This window comes from Embiotoca jacksoni, unplaced genomic scaffold, assembly GCF_022577435.1.
Source record: "Embiotoca jacksoni isolate LCO1_2020_lvr unplaced genomic scaffold, fEmbJac1.0.p SCAF_13, whole genome shotgun sequence".
Taxonomy (NCBI): Eukaryota; Metazoa; Chordata; class Actinopteri; family Embiotocidae; genus Embiotoca; species Embiotoca jacksoni.
Window position 1 is genome coordinate 7636766 of NW_027185263.1, and position 21803 is coordinate 7658568.

The window sequence follows — 21803 nt, forward strand, 5'->3', positions numbered from 1 at the left end:
TGTTTTTTAGGATTTATGTAGATATACTGACAGAGCATTCGGGAGCAGATGATCGGCCATGATGGATACGTCCACTCTTCACCTGCTGCTTTTGAATTGTCTTCCATCTCATTAGTGAGGCGAAGAGCAGCAGTCTGATTCAATTATTGGATGCAACCAGTCAGCTATAGTGTTTTCTATAGCTATTTAAAAGCTAGACTGCGCATGTACTTGTATTTAACTTGAGTATTTCAGTTATCTGCACCTTTATACTTTGACTCCTCTACATTTCAGAGGGAAATATTACAAAAAAAATCATATTAAATTTGGTGCATAATTATTGTTGGTTAAACTACCAAACGGTATAATAAGCAGTTAAAACTGGCACCACACCAGCCGAGTAAAAAATTCAAAAGGGCTGCTAATGCTAGCAAGTCAATAATACAATTTTAACACTGCAAATCACTCCTAATATTGAGAACTTTATCTTATAATATTAACTCTAAATGCCGGACTTTAATAACTATTCCTATTTCTTGTGATCCCTCTGCTTTTCCAAATGGAAACACATTGTAGCCCAGAGATAAGATGACATTTTGAGCTCACTATCATCTCAGAGAATCATTAAATTAATATCTGATACCTTTTCTTGTTGGCAACAGCTGGTACCATCCTTGTCATGAAGCTCCTCCTCTTCGTCTTCCTCCTGCATGGTGGCACTATTAACCCCTCATACCGGCTGCTTTGTTGTGAGCACGGCACCGTACTGCACGTACAACCAGAAGGTTATGAGGAGGTTATTTCGGCTCTGGCTGCAGCAGGATTCATTCACACTTAGAAAAAAGCCAGCAGCGAAAAACAGCTCTCCCGGGAGCAGAAAGGGAAAACCAGCGTCGTTTTTTTTTTTTTTTTTTGCAGACTGAACGTTTTGCACGGTCTCTTTTGTTTTCTCCGTTTCTGCTGCATCAAGGACGGAGATCCAGCACCAGGGCGATCCATGAGAAGCGCTTTGGATAGGATACCGCCTCAGTATCACGGTAGGCCACGGTCACTGATGGAGATGGATGCACAGATACAGGTAGACGCTGTGCGCGGAAATCAGACAGCGTATATAGAAACGGAATGACATTAAACAAGAGACAGGGGCAGCTGCTGTCATATAACCTCAGAAGAAAATTATAAACCTTTGAAATGTTGCAGAAAAAAAAACAGCAATGAAGGTTGCAACAGGATTTATGCTGCGAAATCGCAGTAAAATAGAATATAATGTTACTATTAAGTGGAGTTGCAGATGGTTTATCACTCTTTTTGGATGACTATAAGCTATTTTATTTGTTTGCAATGGAACTGAAGTTTAATATCCAAGCACTGATATTAAGGCTCCAACCGAGACACTAAACAGATGCAGTATCCCAAGACATTCAGCTACCAGCATCTGTGTGCATGCAGGGGTTGAGCCATGGAGGCTGGGAGGCTCGAGCAGCAGGTGGCCAGTGTGGAGAGGGACATCGCCTTCCTGAAGCAGGAGCACCTGGCCATGCTCACCGGTCTGCAGCTGGAGATCACACACCTGAAGAGGCGCTGTCATGGTAAGTCCACTGGTGACCTGCAGGTCTCTATGTGTCTTCATGTCTCTCTGTCACCTTGTCTCATCTTTTACTGCCTGCTGTGCCTGTGCTCCTCTTGTCTGCAGAGCTAAGCTGTGAGCTGGACTCCAGGTTTCCTGACAGAAATACAGCAGGTAAGAAATTACAACTCCTTGCTGACAAGGATGATTTGTGGGAGACGCAGAAAGTTGATATCATAATTATGGAGAGGAAAGCACAAAGGCTGTGCAGAGAAGGACTGAAAATTCACAAGGACACAAGGATGAGGCATAATATATCGTTATTACAGGACACTGAGAGGAAACCTTTGAGACATTTGTATTTCTGCAACGCAGATCGAGTATCAGCTATTAATCCATCCACATACAGATACAGTTTTCTTGTGAGTGTCATCATAAAAAGTGAATGTTTCCACCATGTTGGACAATGAGTTCGACACAATAAGATATACAGATTTAGAAGTGTAAATTGTATTCATGCTAAATACCGATACATACTGTGAGTTGAGGTATGAGAATCAGTATAGGGAGAGAAAAGGTTGGATCATTGCATCCATCATGAGTTTTTTTTATGGCAGGAAACACTAACAACATGGTTGTTTGGAAGACGTGTTACGTTATTCACAACTGTTAAGTGCTTTTGATTTGAAAAAGCAAAACATTGCATCAAATGAAGTCTTTGTTTTATGAGGTAACATTCAAGCACTGATTTAAAACTGCCTCCTCAACAGATGTGCAAAATGCAGTCTAAATCATGGAGAAGTAAAAGTGCTGTATTTTTGTGTATTATTTATCAGTGCATGAAATGTTATAGGAAAAGGATTGATCAAGCAAACAATCTCGGCCTGCCAGCAATTAGCCACCGGGGGCGTCAGTCAGTATTTTGGGGGGTTCTGGTGTAGCCTGCAGATGTCAGGGCCAGGACTTCCCCTTCTGTGTGCCGACCATTGTTTACAGTCTGATTAACAACTTGAGACGCAAGAATGGTATTGGAGTTGAGAGACAACGTCTACGACAGGATGTTTTCACAATTAGCCAGTTTATACTTGGTTAACATTTTAAACCCCCCACAACAAAATTAATAAATAGCTGATAGCCGATGGCTTCTGAAATTGCATTTTAGCCAATGAGTTCCACCTCTGTTGCTCTGAACATGGACTGTTTATCTGCATGCAACCAAAGACCTGCTCAAACGTGATTGGTCAATACCACTCGGCCTGCAAATGGAAACCAGAACACTTCCAAAGTCAAAATCTTGTCCCACAGATTCTTCATTCATATGAATATATCTGTTTATAAGACTATCAAGCAGTTGAAATGAAAGAGGTTTTTAGCGTCAAAAACAGAACAAAGCCTGACATCCTAAGAGATACAAAGATCTCTGCATCTGTGCAATTTTCTTATAGCATTAGCATCTATGGAAACAATGTGTATGTGTGGGCACATATACTCCACTGCATACGATGTGTTTATGTATACTTCTCAGAGGAGGAAGCAGAGCTGGCAGCACGGTGTGAGGCTGCAGAGCGCCTCCTGGAGGACCAGCAGTGCATAATGGTCGCTGCACGTGGGGAGCTGCGGGCCGGCCGGGCCCGAGCGTCAGCACTTGGAAGGAGCCTCAGGGATGAAGAGCGACGTTTCCTGGAGGAGCTCAAACGTCGCAGCCACAAGATCACACTGCTGAGTCGAGAGCTCCAACGTCAAAATGTCACCACGACGACCCTCTGCCACGAGCTCCACGCCGCACGATTAAAACTGTTCCAGCAGCGGCAGAGCTCAGAGTCCGCTGCAGAAAGAGATGAGGAAGCCCGAGGAAAGGAGGGAAACGAAGCGGAAGAGGAAGAGGAGGATGAAGAAGAAGAAGAAGAAGAGGACGATGAAGATGGTGAAGGGGAGGGCTCGGCCTGGCTCCTTTCTCCGCCTCCTCCAGCCTCTTCCAGCCAACCAGAGATGAGACACAAGAGGCGTGTCAGCGTGAGGGAGGAGAGAGTCAGAGCTTGCGTACCACAGGAGAGGGTGACGTCGCCGCAGAGGCCACACCCCATGCCTGACCCCGCCCTCTTCTTGGTACCACTTAGATACCGCCTCCTTCGGATGAACCAACCAATCAGAACGCAGGATGGAGAAGGGATGGAGGACGAGTGGGAGGACATAGAGGACAGCAGAGTACAAAGGAGGGTGGACATGGGAGCAGGAGAGGGAGAAACTGCTCTGTGACGAAGACAGGGAGAGGTGAAGTTGTCTTCCAGCAGGTCTCGGCCAACATCTGATGCAGTTATTCTCGAAAAAAAAAAAGGTTCAGATGAGAGATATAACCTTGTGATTGTAGATTTCAGGAAGTGAATTAGATATTTAGAGTTAGTTGCACAAGAGTGTGTGATCCAACTTACACATAGACGTATTAACTGAATTTGTCACATTGATGGTACAGCATGTACTTTGAATGTGTGAAGAAATGGGGTCAAGAAAGACTGAATCGGGGTTCATATGGATGCCTTTTGATTTCGACACTGTTGATCACAGCTTTTGCCTATAATTAGTAGCCTCGCCTCTGAGTCTATGAACACTTACACCGTACCGCTCAAAGTGGCAATCTGCTTTTTCACTGCACTAGCCGTATTCCAGGTCCGGAGAGTCACCCTAGAAGGCTTAGGGACATTTTGTATGATTTGCACTTTATTAAATTCATGCAATGTGCCTCGTAATGGCAAAACAGCATTCCTGTTGTCATGTTGTCTGTTTTCAGCAGTTAGAAAGGTTTTTAGAGAGACATTTTGATTTGTCAGACAGGTGTTACTGAAAATGAAGGCTCTGTTCTATTCGAGTGTCTCAGTAAGCTGTGACAGTGTGACAGTAAGCAGCATGCACGACAGAGGACTCTGAAACTGAAGCAGCTAAATGGAGTTCAGCCATCATTAATTTGTGTTATTTACACTTGTGCTTTTCATACTGTCACAAGTCAAAATATCTTTTGTGAAAAAGGCCTATTTTTAGTCACACATGGTTATCATAGTGCTCAACTGGTTTTGTATAAGGACCCGAGTCATAGTTTTTGCACAATTATTTCTCAAGTTGTACTGGAGTTTAAACAATTAGTCATATAATCCCTGCTCTGTTTTTATTACTGTAAACTTGTCGTTCGGGGAATAAGAAACATTTTAAAATGTCATGTTCAATGACAATGTTCAATGACAATTTTTGCAATTTTCTGACAATTTATAGACCAAAGGTTTGCCAGTTAAATAAAAAAGTTATCAATAATGAAAATCATCTTTAGTTGCAGCCATAAATTGTAGTTTACAATAGGCCAACATAATAGTAACCCTGCCAGGTGAAACGCTTTACTTTAAACCCTTATATTTATTATTCATAAGCAATATGCAAACATTTAATAGCATAAAATACAAATTGTATTGTAAGCAACTGTAAGGACTTTTTTTTAGCGTTCATAAACATGTCAACCACTAGAGACCAAGCTGAATGCTCGCATCCAGTCATGGGTTCACACAAAGATGAGCAGTAGTTGTAAAAACATACATTAATAAAAACTTACATCAGCTTACAACTGGGTGTTATTAACCATTTTAAAAATGTTTATGTATTACATGACTTGTGAATTACAAGTAGAGGTTTTAAATTGTTACTCACAAGCTTTCATGTCGATTTAGAGCACTGGGTGGCAGTACAACCTAATCTTGACAACAGGGGCAGATCTGTGGGCCTCTTGGTCATTCATGTGTTGATGATCTAGCCAGTGTTGACATAGTTACTCTCAAATAATTAATTTAGGCCTACTTGCTTCTGGGTTCAAATTCAGGATTTGTAATAAGTTCAAGTGTTATAATCATATAATACACCTGTATGAGGGAACTTTCTAGACTTCTTGAAAAACTAAAGCAGAGAGGGCGTTTAGAGTTCAAAGAAGTCTGAGGAGGCGCACAAGAGGCCAAAGAGAGGTGTACTTTTCAATATTATTAAAAGAGACATTCATTTCCCAGTGGAATTTTAATGAAGCAGTAGTGGCATTTTAATTAAATGAATAGATTTGTCACGTCAGTGACAAACTGGCTATTATGATTTTCTAAGTAAACAATAAATGGTACAAATAAATGGAAGAAAAAAGTATAATTTCAGTAGCAGTGTTCTAATTTATTCATTATGCGTTTTTGAGTCATTAAATAAAAAAAAAAAATTTAAGCACTAACAACAACAACCACAAACAACTGAGTAAACATGTAACAATCAGTGTCCGGTGTGCTCGCGCAACTTGTCTCCTTGCAAACGTCCCGTTCTAGAACGTTCCCACCGTTGTCTTGGCGACTGTGCTCAGAATGTTAATTGTCTCTCTGCAGCGCTGCCGTGGCAACCAAGAGAGCTGCTTTCCAGCTCGTGCCAAAAAAAAAAAAAAAGGGGGGAGGGCGCGTGACAACGGAATTTACAGCACTTTGCGTTGGAGGAGGCGGGCGAGCGGTGTCATGTTTGTTGTAGTTTTCATAGGTGGCTTAAAAATGTGATGAGGTGTGCCAGACCTTCTGCTGCTGCTATTTATACACCACCTGCACGTGCTCACATTCAAGGTTGCTCGAGAATGAGTGGACCGGTCTCAAGACAGGAAGTTACATCACGAGCGGCAGAGAGGTTGCCCTCTTCTGGACTTGGATGGGTACTATGTTTGTGCGTGTGCATGTGTGTGTGAAGAGAGAGGCCCTGCTGGCTCTGTCACAGCCCCTCTTCACCCATGAAGGGCAGAAACACACACCCATGCACTGACACACAGTTTGTCTAACGTGGTTTTGCAGCAAGGACAGGGGAGCCTCCTGCTCCAGAGGGAAGCTGGGGGAACTCAGCTCTGTGTTTTCAGCAGGATGAACAGCAGGGAAATCTGGAGAAGATGACACAAGACTGACCGACTCTTCCCCCTTTCTAAGCTGGCAGGTAGGACCAACCGATTTATTGCACTGATACCTATGAAATTGATGTGATTTTGTTCTTGTGTTTGAGATTTATATTTTCATTTTCCGTGAAAGAGCTTGAACCGGTTGTGTTACTTTCATAAAAAAACAAAACAAAACTGTGTCCATTTATCAAAACAGCCGATGTCTGTTTTGATTTGGACATGTTTATGTGGCCTTACAGGCATTTTCTTAACTCTAAACTTGTACCCAGTGTACCTTTTCATCTGTCTTCTAGGGTTCCCACATATCTGACATCATTCCAGAGGTCATCTGATGAGATTAAGTCTCCAAAGTTTTCCACGCCTTTCCAGTGTAAGGTGACACCACTGCAGGAACACTTCATAATCATCCGGTAATCAGCTGTTGTCTAAGGCTCTTAGCCGCTTGTATTCACACGTGCCACACAATCAGACACACGCGCACACGTGACGGTGCCAAAACCTTCCTCAGTTTAGCTGCTAGATTCAAACAAACAATGAACGGCAGGCCGAAGAAGAGTTTCACTGGATGACAGGTCAGTTTCACCTCTGATTACACCCGGCAGCGGGGTGTGGTCAGGAGTCACCTGTGGCCACACGTTGCAGTGATGTCAAGGTGTCCTAACCACACCCTGAAGTACACCTCTACATCACTGCAGCAAGCTGAGAAGTTAAATGTTGCTATAAGCGATAGAAATGTTCGCCGAAGCTGCAAAAATAAAAACCAAGTTATAATCCCCTGTTGTTTATCTTTACGTTTCTCTCTCTTTCAGGCGACCTAAACGAAGGCACCATGGGAAACATACTCCAGTGCTGTCACACACTGTCAAACTACTTTAAGTGTAAGGATGCACCGACCCGGGGCGAGGTGGAAAGATCCCCTCTGCTGTCCAGCGGAGAGAGTGAATGTGAATCTCCCAGCTTGCCGGACGACTTGGAGGACGATCTGTTAGCCGCCTCCACCGGCGTGACAAACCCAGCCCTCGAACCAGAGCACTTCCTGTTCCCTGACATCATCCTAAGCAGCAACCTGGGAGGGGATGTGACTCTGGTGGAGCCGATGGTGTGTCTGCTGGTCTCTGAGGAGGAAGAAGGAGTGAGGACGGATGAGCCAGTCGATGGAGGACAAGAGAGGAGTAACAGGGAGAGGGACAGGGGCTACTCCGAGGTTGAGACGCAGACGGAAGCCGAAACGCAGATCGGTACTGGGGTGCAGACTCAGACAGAGTCACAGGCAGAAGTTCAGACACAAACAGAGATACTCAAGTGCAATAAGAGAGAAGTGAATACACTCACAAACACTGGCACTGCAAAGGAGACGGATGATTGGGAAGAGCAAGAAATACTGAAACAGTTGGATTTACTTTTAGAGGCGCAAACATCACAGGAGACAAGCTCAGAAATCGACACTAAACAAAAGAAAGAAATAGACTCTGGAACTTGGTCTGACATGGAAGTTTTAGCTGAGTTAGAGCTGCCGCGGAAAGCAGGAAGACAGACGGAGAAAAACAAACCTCACGAGTTTGAAGTGACTTTAACAAATCAAACATTACACGAGGAACAAAACCGCAACCTAATGAAGGATTTTAAACCCGATGAGGAGAATGTCTTCATGTTTCAACCGAGTGTTGTTCCTGCTCAGGGAAATACAGAGTTTGCCTGGACGGAGCAGCACGAAAAGCAAAGCGCTGAATCAGAGTGCACTTCGGTGATATTGACTGAACAGGAGGGAGACCTGCTGAATGAGAGCATTGCTGAAGGGGAGTCACAGAAGACGAGAACACACGTCAGTAATAACACCGACGCTGTGGAGAACTTTGACCCCGGTGAGCGTCGCCTGGACCGGACGCAACGCGGTAATCAGGATGCTGAACAGACGGTAGAGGCGACTGCGGTGTCGCACCAGACTGTAAATGCAAACATACACGCAGACACAAACATATCTAAGGACCTCACAGCTCGAACAGCAGGTCAGCCTGTTTTAAATGCAGATCGTGTTCAGTGTCGGGAAAACTCCGACCCGCCGAAGAAGGAAGAAGACGGCGGCACAACTCTGCGGCATGTTTCGGAGTTGGAGACAGCGGTGCCGCTGGTGGAGACTAAAGAAGGAGCCGAGCTGAAGCAAATGACCCTGTTTCTCGTTGACAGACTGTTTCTTGCCGCACCACATGTCAAAGGTGTGTGGATTTTATTTTGTGTTCCAAAACCGTCCTGTTCAAATATGCAGCTCGTACAGAGGCGCATCGCGATATTGAGGATAATAAATCAAAAGAGAAAATTACTGAACTATTATTGCATTTTAGCACTCAGCCGTGATTTAAATTTAACAAGAAAATTGGAAACTGGAACAGGAAATTGGATGTTGAAATGAAAAACTGATATTGTGAAATGGTGGTTTGAAAATTAAAAGTGGAAAGCCAAAGCTGAAATGTTAGAAACAAAATGGGAACGAGTAAATGAAGACAGGTGGAGAATGGAAAAACTAAAAGTTAACTTCATAAATTATTTGTTTTTGCTTTCCCTGTTTTAGCATCTTCTTCAACTGCATGTTTTAATTCAAGACTTAAATATCAGTGATGTTTATCTATCACTGATTATCCGACATTGAAATATAATAATGCAGATTTATTTTCCATTGTCACCTTTGATATCAAATCTAGAAAAAACGATTCATTATATCATGCAGACATTTTTTTTTTTCCTCTCACCTGATTTTTGTCTCCTCTGACAGCACCTCCAAATCATACTGAAGAAAGCCCTGAGGACGACCTCCCAGAGCAGTCTGATGGGGACACAAGGAAACAACTTAGCATCCGAGACATCGTTGATCTCCAAGAGACGGGCTTTACTGTCAGAATTCAGCCTCCTGGAGCTGAGAGTTTTGAGCTTCAGGTTCTGCTGCAGTTCTGTCACTGTTTTTGCTCAAGATACTTCATTTTGTCTTAATGGCACTCAAGTCCGGCTCTCTGTTTCCCCTCCTCTCTCAGGTGTCGGGCCAGATGTTGGTGGCAGAGCTGCACCAGGTGCTTATGGATCACGAGATCACCTGCCACCGCACATCCTTCTCACTGCAGCTGGGAGGCGTAGCGCTCGAAAGCCTCGCAGAACTGCACTCCATCCAGGGCATTCAGGACAGAGCGCTGATCAAAGTGGTGGAGGGTAACTGCTTCTTCCTCTTATTTCTTCTTCATATGTTGTTTTTTTTTGTGTGTGATTCGTATTTCACTTTTGAGTTCAACACTTCAGCATCTGACTTCACGCATCAGGACCTTCACATATCAGGAGGCTCTTTTTACTGTCAAAAAACAAGGCCGAAGCCTCCAGTATGGTCAAACAGTGTAATATGAAGCTGTGATCACCTTTTGTTATCATATCACCTCGACAGATAGGTGGCGTGAATGGCAGACATAATTCGAGTTTCCCTTGCAAATTAAGAAAAATATAATTATAAAATAATGTATCCCACATGGAATACATCAGTAATGAATGAACAGGTCAGCATTGCACCAAATTCCATGTAGCTGGCACTTTACTTCCAAAAAGGTTTTAAATGATTTCTATTTTTTAATCATTTATGTCTCAATTTTTATGAAGTTACATCTAAAGTGGTATTTTTAAATGTGTTTACCTTTTGTTTTTGTTCCAAGCAGAAGACTTATTTCTACATTTGTGCCTCAAAAGTAGACAATACAGTTATTCCGATTTTTTTTAAATTTTTTTTATTCAATTGTTATCTTTTATCATGATTTACTGCATAAGAAAAAACTTTCCATTCATTGTCCACACGTCTATGCACTTCATAAGCTCCGTTGGTCTTGTTGCAGATTCGTACTCGGTGCGTGATGCTCGTCTTCATCTCAGACATGTACGTGATCTTCTGAGGAGCCTCGACCCTGCAGATGCATACAATGGAATGAACTGCAGCTCGCTGTCTTACCTCACTTTTTACACTAGGGGAGACAAAGGTAGTGTTGTTCTCTCATGCCGCCTCACATCAGGCTTTGTCTTAGTTTTTCTGTTATTTTCAACCCTATTTTTCTCCATATTCATCCCTTCAGATAGTGAAAACGTTGGGAAGAGGCGAGCTTCTGAAAAGGGGTCTGTTGACTGCAGCCCTCCAGAATACATCCTCCCCAGATGTAAGGACCGACCACTTACTCCACTGCAGCCGGTCAGAGATGACTGGAAGGTGAGAGATCAGCTTCTGTAAATGGAAACCTGGCTGGTTAAATAAATTACATTCACTGAAACATGTATTCAGTTGAAGTGAAACGACAGTGGCATTACAGCCTTTACAGTGTCTGCGGGTCCTGACCATGAGCAGCTGGAACCCTCCTCCAGGAAACAGGAAGATGCACGGGGACATAATGTACCTCAATGTCCTGACGATGGAAGACAAAGAACTGAACATTACATCCTCTACGCGGGGTTTCTTCCTCAACCAGTGAGTGTTAAACTGTTCAGCCATCTGCAAGTTTGCAAGGTTGGGAAAAGTGACGAGTTTTCGTTCATAATGGCAAACAATTTTGTACAGATGTTTCCAACTCTGTTGAATTTACTTAATCTTTTATAAACGGGCACACAGAATTCTGGAAAGATATTTAGGTTCCCAAACAATATTACCAAATCTTGAAAGCTATTGGGTTATTTGCCATGATTTCTTTTAATCTAGTGTCATCATCAAGTTGCAGCTTGTCCAATACATTTATGTATGACCAAATACCTGCTGAACTGTTATCGCCATGTTAGCATTAAGCTCAAGGCACGACCAAAGTACAGTCACAATGCTTCAAGCATGACTTTAGATTCTTGTTGTCTATTTATATAATTTGCGACAAAATTTTGCTCTCAATGTTACGTAACTAAGCATGTCAACCATCAACAGTTATTTACGACGAGGACAGTAGAACCAGCTTGTCCGTTTCTCTGCCTCCTCCAGGTCAACTGCCTTCAACTTCAACCCTAAACCTGCAGTTCCCAAAATCCTTTGCCACTCTCTAGTCGAGCTGCTGAATCAAGTCAGTCCTACTTTCAGGAAAAACTTCAGTGCCCTGCAGAAGAAGAGGTGAGAAAACTGTCAATAAATCATGCTAATACAACAATAAGTGATTCAGTTTTACATGATTTTACGTGAAGCTGGACAAAAATGCTTTCTGTCACTTGCTGTGAACCAGAGTTCAGCGACACCCTTACGAGCGGATCGCCGCACCCTTTCAGGTCTTCACGTGGATCGCCCCTCATGGAGACCACATCCTTGACTGTGTCAGAGCGGAGGAGACTCACACCAGTTGTATGGGCCAGGACGAGCACACAGCTGGGCAGGTTGCAAACACAAAATAAGGGACACAATCTAAATTTGAGAAATGTAACATTGCAGTAAAGTAGAGGACACATACATGCACAAAAAATGATTTCATTTGACAACACATCTGAAGTGAACTGATAGTGATGCTGCTGATATTTAGGTTGTGTGTTGCGCCCTCAGAGTCGAGACTGGAACGAGGAGCTGCAGGGAGGCAGGGAGCTTCCCAGAAACTCCCTTCAGGAGCGTCTGCACAGAGAGAGGAGCATATTCAAGGTGAAACGACAGGACTCCGAACATCTTCTTCTGTTCTGTCTCTGATTAACAGTCAGAGAAGCAGATGTATGATCATCAGTTTTAAACCCCTGAAGCATTGACCATGAGTAGGGGACTTAAATGTGTCATCATACTTCCTCTGTACTGTTCAGCTTTGATTGTCAACCTCCTCCTTCCTCTTCCTGCTCTGGGACTAGATTAGTGTTTCTCTCGTTAACTCTTACATTTTAATCCCTCCATCCAGACCAACAGTGACTTTGTTGCCGCTGCAACACGAGGTGCGGTGGCCGTTGTCGACGGCAACGTCATGCCGTTAAACCCTGGAGAATCGCCTCACATGCAGATGTTCATGTGGAACAACCTGTTCTTCAGCCTGGGGTTCGACATATCTGAGCACTACAGACCACTAGGGGGCAACACTGCCGCTCACGCTGCTGCCATCTGTGACCTGAGAGGAGCACAGGTAGAGATCCTGACAACAGTCTCAAACTGAGTGGTGAGGTGTTAGGGTGCATTGACTGTTTAATCTGGCCTGTTTGAGTGTTTATCTCAATACTTTATTATATTCAATGATACTAAAAGGATATTATTTGGATATTTAAGGAAAAATTGGTCCCAGAAAATAATCTCAACCTCACCTAATCTAATCCCTTCGCACACATTTAAATCATCCATAGAAATGTTTTCATGTTCTTGCGGTCATATACTCACGTTGCTCTTGTACAGGCGTATGCATCTGTCGACACAGAGGGGCTTCACACACTTGGGTCAGCTGTGGTGGATTATCGTGGTATCCGTGTTATTGCTCAGACCATCGTTCCTGGGATACTGGAGAAAAGTCATGAGCAGACTGTCGTCTATGGCTCTAATGACAATGGAAAAACTGTTTTTACACACCCAAGGTAACACACACACTCGCATGAAACACTCTCAACTGTCACAAGTCAAACAGAAAAACAGACAGGAATACATTTTTCTCAGCATCACTACATCTGATCAGAAGTGTGTTTGACGGCAGGTTTCTGGAGCTCCTGGATAAAGCCAGTAAACCACTGAGAATCCAGCGTCACCAGGTGCTGGACCACAACAATAGCCCAGTGGAACTCTGCTCCGGCATCGAGACCATCGGCATCCTGGGTAACGACGGACGACCTTACATCTTGGACCTCCTCCGGACCTTCCCTCCAGATCTGAATTTCCAATTCTCAGAGACAGAGGAGACGAGGGAGGAGGTGCCGAAGGAGTGTCAGAGCTTCGGTTACCCGCGGCTCCATCGCCACAGCCTGGCCAGCCTTAGACCGGAGCTGATTGAGGCCTTCGTCCAGCACAGGTGAGGAAGAGGACATCTGGAGCCCTTTGATGAGTGTTTGGACACAGATGCAGCCACCATCTCACTGTTAAGCCATCATGTTGAACTGAACTTTGTAAATGAGATGTCTTAATCCTCTTGTCTTGTGCTTTCTGTTGCAGGTATGAACTTTTTGTGAAGATGGTGTCACAGGAGCTCAGCCAACTGGAAGGAGAGGATAAAGCCTCCGAGCTGCTTGAAGAGCCGGGCTGTGAGCAGAGAACTGGAGACATGGGTGAATAAAACCAGATAAATGAAGTTATAGGATAAACATATTGATTAACCAAAGATAAAATGGGTCACTGCAAAGAAAATAATACAAATTAGGCTTTGAAACAAATATAGTTCGTTAATATATAGAAACAATATCCTCACAAGGTGGATTTAGTTGTTGTTCTAGAGCCTTGGATCACATCTCATCATCTGTTTCAGCAGATTGATTTTACTCTGTTTTCAGGAATTGAGAAATGTTCAAATATTCTGTTTTTCTGAATGTGACCCACTCAAGTACTGTACTTGTATTTCACTAGAGTTTATCCACTGCCCAGCTGTTTAGTACTTTTACACAACTCAATTTTACAAACTGCTATTCTTATTTTTCACTTTCGAGATTAGAATTTAACATACAAACTTTAGTTCTGAAAATAGGATGCATTGTCACAGATTCAACTAACTATTACAGTTTGTTCCACCTCAACCTATTGCGTGTTTATCCATCAATAATGATGAAACGGTGATAAAATATAAAACAATATGACTCTCAGAGGTCATTCTGCTGCATAATAACTATTTTTGATGAAAATAAATACTTAATTAGAGGTTCTGAATACCTCTTCTGCCATCATTCAATTCTGGTTTTGGAAACATTGCAAAAACAGTCTCGCGTCACGATCCATAAAGTAGCTTTGGAAATGAACGTGTACCCCATGTGGACCTCATAGAAAGGTCCAGAACAGCCACTAAATAGACTCTTCAAAGGCTGCTAACCTAAAGGAATCATTCTTGTTAAGGGTTAATGATAAACTTACACCAATTAATAGACCCTCAAAATTGGGTAAATATACATACGTTAATATATATGTATGGATACTTGTATGTTAACTCACGACTGAGGTGAAAGAAACTGGTGAGGATTAGCTGACTGTGATCATGTCAGTTAATAATCCATTTATATTTTACTTTTGTAGAGAGAAGAAATGTGATCCTGAACGCTTGTAAAGCTGTCGGATCAGTGAGCGACTCGTGCTTTGACATCCGCTTCAATCCTGATGTTTGCTCTCCAGGTACTGAATGCACTTGTGCTCACACACACGCACAAACACACACAGAGTCATGTATGTTTTTATGAGTATGAGAGTCAAGTTAAACCTGTGTGTCTTTGCTGCAGGTGCTCGTTTCTCCTCTGAGTGTGTTGAGGAGCTTCGGAGGCAGAGACGGTTGTTGTGGGACGCGGCTGCTTTTCTGCTGTCCAATCAGATTCCAGTATTGGTGAGTCCTGAGTGGAGCGGTGATGTTCAGGTCCACTGTGTCATGTGCATGAAGTCTAAGATGATGTGTGTGTTTGTGCCGTAGCTGAGGGACTGTCTCGACCACACAGCTGTGCCGATGGACGGAGCGACCTTGACCTCAGTGCTACACCAGCGGGGGGTGAACGTACGATATCTGGGCACCATACTGAGCGAGCTGGAGAGGGTGGAGGAGAGGGGGAGACTCGGACACATACAGGTACTTAATACCTACCTAAAGACCTAATTATCTCTGTCTTATCCCTGTTAAGCTGCAGAAAGTTACAAAACATCTCACTTAATATCATCAGCACATTCTTTCAGGTCAACCAGATTACACCAGCAGTGTTGGCAGGAAGACATACTAAATACTAAATACAAAATACAAAAATACAAAGATAAACAGTATGTTGTGTCTGATAATTATGGGAAGTATAGGAAAAAAATATTCTCAAAAGAACAGGGCCCAGAATCAAGGAAGGGAAAGGTCAATTCTTGGCGAGAACGTTTTACAGACGACAAAAGGAAGATTTGAAAAAATGCCTGTCAGCTATGACTTGAACTCTTATATAAATCAAACACTGCGAATATTAATATTACAAGTAACTGAGCAAGAAATAACAGGAACAAGAATTGCAGACTGAGGGGCACTACTTAATCATAGTTTTAGATTTAAATGAGACAATACAGTAAGTTTTTCTACAGATAAATGGCTAAACTTTCTCTCATCATTGTCTGTCATAATAGGATCATGAAATCTTAATATTGTCCACAAGAGTGAAAAATACCTGACCAAAACATAAAAACAGCACAATTACATGCAGTTTAACATAAAGAACAAATATGGTAAAAACACTGAAATAAACACATCAGAATAAAGTTCTCCAAAGTGCACTAAATACACATAAATTCTTAATAAAGAATCTAAAAGTGGAACATAAAATAAAATACTGTGGAGCAAGATTCATGGCTCGAATTAGGTTTGTTTAAAACGCTGATTACGGTAAGAATAAAAGTTTTCTTTAAAATATTTTGGTTGCCAAAGAGTCTCACACTGAAGAAATAAAGTGTGAGAACTGTCCAATAACTGATCACATGTTCCCTCATAGAGAATTTCTGTCAGCGAAGTCGTCATCAGAAGTGCGAAACACATCTTCAGGACCTATCTGCAGGTGATCAAATAAAGTAAAATATCAGAACATAACACTTTCCAATCCAGCATTCATTTTCTAATATAAACACGTGTCTTATTCTCTCCCAGGATGTTGAACCTGCAGCTTTCTCTGCAGCTGTCAGTCACTTCCTGAACTGCCTCCTGAGTTCCTCCTCCAGTTTCAACGACTCCTGCTCAGATGAGCTGCTCACTCGTCGCAGGAGCCGCCGACGCCGGAGCCGAGTCACCGCGCTGACAGACAGTGTGTGGGCTAGACTGACTTCCAGTGAGCTGTGGAGCAGAATCAGAGCGGAGGCACGAGATTATTACCACTACACAATTGACAGGTGCGTCTGTGTCTCTGTACATGTGCTGGTTCCGGGATATGTGCTGCAGGATTTTTACATTTTTATCCTCTCTGTGTTCAGTGAAAGTATAGATGGGGTAATAGAAAAGCACAACCTTCAGAGGATCTCCCTACTGAGAGAGATTGCCATCAAGACAGGCATCCAGGTCAGACATCTACCATTAATCTCTTCAAAATATATTTAAATGTGAAATTTTATCAATTCCGCTCATCTTAAAACTGCTCGAGGCAAGAAATGTTTGCTGAAATCACAACATTTGTATCAATAATAATCATATCTGGGGCTGCAATAGATTAAAGCTGCTCATGCCCACTGCTCTGTTTGACCACAGTGTCACAGGCAGGACGTTTTTATGGCTCAAACAAAGTCAGCAAATAATGATTTTGCAAGTCATTTGGAAATGGTTAAACTTGCTGCAAAAGCTATTTTTTTTATCAATTTTTTTGGTCACAACTCTATTTTGTTGAGCTCACACATAAAAAAGTAATTTTATATTTAAGGCTGAGTTCTGGGCTTATATTTATTTCCCAGCTAATGTTTTATCATCACACAAAAAACAGAGGCGTGCAGTCATCTGGGATATAAACTTAAGAGACTTCTGGAGCTCTTTTCAAATTAAAAGCAAGTCAAAAGATATTTAGAAATATTGTAATGTATTGTATTGTATTGTAAGTTTGTAAGTAGGAGTAAAAGTGAAAGATTTCTACTTTAATCTTTCCCTTAAGTCAAAAATTTTACTCGTGGCAGTTTAATACACTTCGGTCCTTGCTAAACAGGTTGAGGGCTGACGTTATATTGCAGATTTTTTGGTGGCTTAAGTCCGACAAGTCTTTAAAAGCTGCAGTGATTTGGGGTAGTGACTTCCAGCGGCTGAAGTCCAAAGTCATTAAGTGCAGTTTTAAAATGCAACTGTTCCCCTGTTCTGTGGATTTAGGTGCAGCTGAGGGAGTATGTGTTTGAGTCTCGACACAGACCAGTGTTTGGTGAGGAAGATGTCGTGAACATGTTCCCTGTGGTCAGCCATCTTAAACCTTCGTCAACAGATGCCACGCAGCTTGTGCAAAAAGCACAGGTGGCAGTACAGCAGGGTGAGAGACATAAGCATAAATACAAACACTTACAACGGCATGAAATATATATGTATATATCATCAAGTGTACATATATATATATATATATATATGTTTACATTTAGGGCAGCATGGAGGCCTCACCTGTAAGTAACTGACCATTAATCAGAGGGCCCGTATGGAAAAGTATCTGGACAGTGAGTGTGCTGTGTGCTGCGTCAGTCCACGGTAGATTTTCATTTTTCAGCAAGTATCAGCCGGCAAAAAGACCATCGACCTAAAAATGTCACACAGAATTGGTCATGTCTTTGATTTAGCAAGTATAGTTACCAATATACTAGCACAATGTGCAAGTGGTTTAAGCCTTGAGGACAATGTTGCTAGGCAACGGCAACATGCATTACAGTACATGGAAAATTTTAAATTATTTGGTGTTTTTTGCCTTGTAAAATTGGGTTAAGGAAGGAAAGAAAATTTTAATAATTATTATTTTTTTTAAAGAAGTAGCATTCTCAGTTGTGTGTGAGGGAGTTAAAACAAACAATACACACATGCACATTGGGTTGTTCTTGTTCACTGTAGTTGTTCCTGCTTTCCATACTGGCCATAAAAACAGGGCAATATCCACAGTCCTCCCTCTGTAAAAATACATTCAGAGTCCAAAACATGAGAAGATATCTTCATATCTACATGTGAATCTATCCTTTACCATGTAACAGGTTATAAATACCCACTAATGACTGACTAATAAAGGGTCATTCAAATTAACTGTTCTCGTGCGGGTAATAAGTGCGACTCCACTTAAGGCACCATAAGGTCATATGAACTGCCCACTCAGTGCATGTACACATATAGTTTGGGTCACCACTCTCACATTTAACACAATGTACGGCTTCATGTTTGCTTTTAGGGCTTCTGAGAGACGGCTACGAGTTGATTGGCCAGGCCCTGACTCTGTTCAGCAGTGTGTGTGGGGTCCTGCATGAGGATGTGTGCATGTGCCTGCGCCTCCTCGGACGGCTCAGCTACATCTTGGGAGAAAACACAGATGTAAATATACCTACCTACTTACCTACCTACCTACCGTGCTCACCTACCTACCTACCTACCTACCTACCTACCTACCTATCTATCTATCTATCTATCTATCTATCTATCTATCTATCTATCTATCTATCTATCTATCTATCTATCTATCTATCTATCTATCTATCTATCTATCTATCTATCTATCTATCTATCTATCTCTGTTATCTACCTCTATCTATGTTATCTACCTCTGTTTTAACCTGGTTGCACACTTCTGAATCATCCCCCTCATCTGGTTTTGTAATGTGGCCAGTATGATCCAAACAGAGAAATCATCAAGTGTTTCTCTTATTTTGTCCACGTCTCACAGGCCCTCAGCCACCAGGAAAAGGTAGTAATGAGTAGTGAGAGAGTACAAGGTATAGACCATCCACAGACCATACAGGATTATGTGAGTTCCTTTTTCATCTGTTCACAAACAACAACACAATGTTTACTCTGCATCTTACTTAACTCTGTTAATGTAATATTTTTCTTTTGCCTTCTCCTGTCTGTGATTCAGATTCATCTGGCCTTGTACTGCTTTGCTGGAGGCCAACACTCAACCTCCTTACAGCTGCTGTATCGCGCTCGGTACCTCACCCTGCTCGTTAGTGGAGACGACCATCCACAAGTTGCACTGCTGGATGTAAGACCCAGTCATTGTTTTGTTTTTTTTCCTTCCTTTCTTTCTTTCTTTCTTTCTTTCTTTCTTTCTTTCTTTCTTTCTTTCTTTCTTTCTTTCTTTCTTTCTTTCTTTCTCTGTGGTTTTTCAAGGGTATAGTTTGTTAAATTCAATTCTACAAAAAGTACAACAAATCAGAAGAGAACCAACAAATGATTTTTTTTTTTTCTTAGCTAAGGCTGAAAGTTTGTTTGTTTATTGTACAAAATCTCTCCGATCCTCCATGTACACTGCCATCAATCATTAGTGAAAAGGGACAAAAGATAATGACAATGTTTCACAAGAAAATAATGTAAAAGGGAATAAAAAAAAGACACATTTTAGAATGCAAGAAAAAAACGTATTCAGCTACTGTTGTAGAAACCTTTTAGGACTCCTGTGGAATAAAACTTGAAGAAAGCTTTTTTTTCTACAAATATACAAAAAAGTGAATAACCAATTTAAAATACAAATAAGCTACTGCAATTTGAAGTCTCATTAAATCAATAAAACACTGACGGCAGCCTTAAGAAAATCTGCTGGTATTTCAGCAACCAGTCCTCACTCATATTAGTGCTGAAAGGTGTAGTTACATCTCAGTCATGTGTTAATATCACTGTTGTCCTCCACTATGTTAGAGTATGCTGGGCCTCGTGCTTCATGCACTGATGGAGTATGAGCTTTCTCTGAAGTTCCTACAAACTGCCTTAATTTTAACCTCAAAATACCACGGTGCCACATCCACGAAGCATGCGCACAGGTATGTATACAGTTTCTAATTCCTCTTTTGTCTATCCTGATAATGACAATCAGGTGAATAGAAAATACATAGATGACAACAGATTACAGTTACAGACAACCTGAGACAAGCTTGCTGCCATGCTCTTGTTCACATACTATTCCTTCTTTCCATTCCTTTATATAAAAATGTCTTTCTGTGTCTGTCGTCTGCGCAGTCATCATCTGCTCGCCACTGTGTACGAGAGCAAAGGAGAGTTTCGGTCTGCACTGCAACACGAGAAAGAGGCTTATTCAATCTATAAGAGCCAGGTATGCTGGAATACCACGTGTACTGGCGTTATGTGTGTATGATGCGCTCATTATTTTACCTGATAGACTCCACTGTTGCACTCATGAAGGTTGGTGAGAACCATTGCAATACGAAGGAAAGCTCCGAGTACCTGAAGAGTCTCACTCAGCAGGCTGTGATGCTTCAGAAAGCAATCAACCACATCTACAGCAACAAACCCAGTGCCTGTATCCCACCTCCAAAGGTTTGTACAGGAAAGGTTATATCACCTGTAAACACACACACACACACACTTGCATTTCTGGTTGTGTAATACTTGTCTCATCTGATTTCCTCTGCAGTTTACCACGCCAAGCCTTCCCGCAATCCTTCAGCAGCTCAACTTGACGTGTGGAATCATTTTCATCCCCCTTAGGTGACGGAAAGAGTCATAGAATCCAACATATCTGCTAATGCTCATCTCACCTGTTCATTATTTTGATAAAAGGAGAATGTAAATGACTTATACTGTTATTATTTTGTCTTCCTTTCTAGTGCTGAAGAAATTGCAGACTTGAGGAGTGAGTTGAAAGGAAAGGAAAAATTTAAAGTGGAAGAGCTGGAAAATCAAATATTAAAGCAAAAAGGCTTAAAAACAGACGACAACAGACAACAATACTGAACTGTGGACTAAAGGGACAGTTACCATAGGACACCTGTGTTCTTTATGAAAACGACCACAGACCATGAGCAACAATGGCAAACGAAAGCCAGGTAAATAGCTGGTGTTCATAAGTAGGTTACCCAGATACAGGCGTCTCCTTTTAGAAAACAAGTTTGTTCTGCTTTTGTCTATGCCTTTGAAATATATGGGATCTGTGAATGAGCTCTGCAGGCTGTAACTTTGATGGCAAATGTGTATAACTCTCCTCTTTTTTGTCTGAAAAATGCACAAATGCTAAATAGATGAATGAAAATGCTGCTACATGAATGGACAAGCACAGTGTGTTGATACTCCTGCTACTGAGGAAAATGTGGAGACAGTGTGCTAAAAGTCCAAATCTTCTTGGATTTTAAGGATTTACTGTTATCTTGTAATTCCCTGTGTGTCCACAGGGTTTCACACTTGTACCATGGACATTTCTCAGAACGTGATAGATGATTTGTCTTTGCCTGAAATTGAAATCACCTCTAGGACTGGTTTGAATGTGTACTTGTAGCTCATTATAATTTAATCCGTGTCGTTGTCATTTATAGCCAGGTAACTATGATAAGCATTAGTCACACACCCCTTTATCTTGTCATTCTACAAGAGCAAGTCAAATAAAGTGTTATATAAATGGCTGCCTAATCTGAAAAGAAGTATATTAGACTTTGAACTTGTAAGTGACATTTTGTGGAGTTGGTCCACTGACTGACTGCAAGCTTTTTGAATTTCATAATGGACATGACCACAAACATCTGCTATGCTGTGAATCTGAAAATGTACCAATGTAGCGTAAAAGTATTCTAGGTCTTCTTGG

At 41.9% G+C, this 21803-nt stretch overlaps 2 protein-coding genes across 3 annotated transcripts; both read left to right on the forward strand.

Moving 5' to 3' along the window:
- Positions 1-678: 678 nt before the first annotated feature.
- Positions 679-4303, forward strand: LOC138196277 (coiled-coil domain-containing 92B-like). Its single transcript, XM_069146167.1, has 4 exons — positions 679-1016; positions 1429-1568; positions 1673-1720; positions 3072-4303. The coding sequence occupies exons 2-4, from the start codon at positions 1439-1441 to the stop codon at positions 3800-3802; spliced, it is 909 nt and encodes a 302-aa protein (XP_069002268.1). The 5' UTR covers positions 679-1016; positions 1429-1438; the 3' UTR covers positions 3803-4303.
- A 1636-nt stretch (positions 4304-5939) lies between these two features.
- LOC138196278 (clustered mitochondria protein homolog) lies at positions 5940-21796 on the forward strand. Of its 2 annotated transcripts, none has more exons than XM_069146168.1 (30): positions 5940-6520; positions 6776-6892; positions 7292-8695; positions 9250-9410; positions 9506-9677; positions 10343-10483; positions 10577-10707; positions 10808-10962; positions 11458-11583; positions 11693-11840; positions 12004-12096; positions 12341-12559; positions 12823-12998; positions 13115-13426; positions 13567-13679; positions 14632-14727; positions 14832-14932; positions 15017-15169; positions 16059-16121; positions 16211-16449; positions 16531-16615; positions 17405-17558; positions 18450-18589; positions 18939-19019; positions 19131-19256; positions 19910-20031; positions 20228-20321; positions 20411-20545; positions 20643-20716; positions 20836-21796. In XM_069146168.1, the coding sequence occupies exons 3-30, from the start codon at positions 7312-7314 to the stop codon at positions 20960-20962; spliced, it is 5121 nt and encodes a 1706-aa protein (XP_069002269.1). In that variant the 5' UTR covers positions 5940-6520; positions 6776-6892; positions 7292-7311; the 3' UTR covers positions 20963-21796. The 2 variants fall into 2 exon arrangements, with proteins under 2 accessions (XP_069002269.1, XP_069002270.1); XM_069146169.1 differs by having other exon boundaries at positions 6776-6852.
- The last annotated feature ends 7 nt before the right edge of the window (positions 21797-21803 follow it).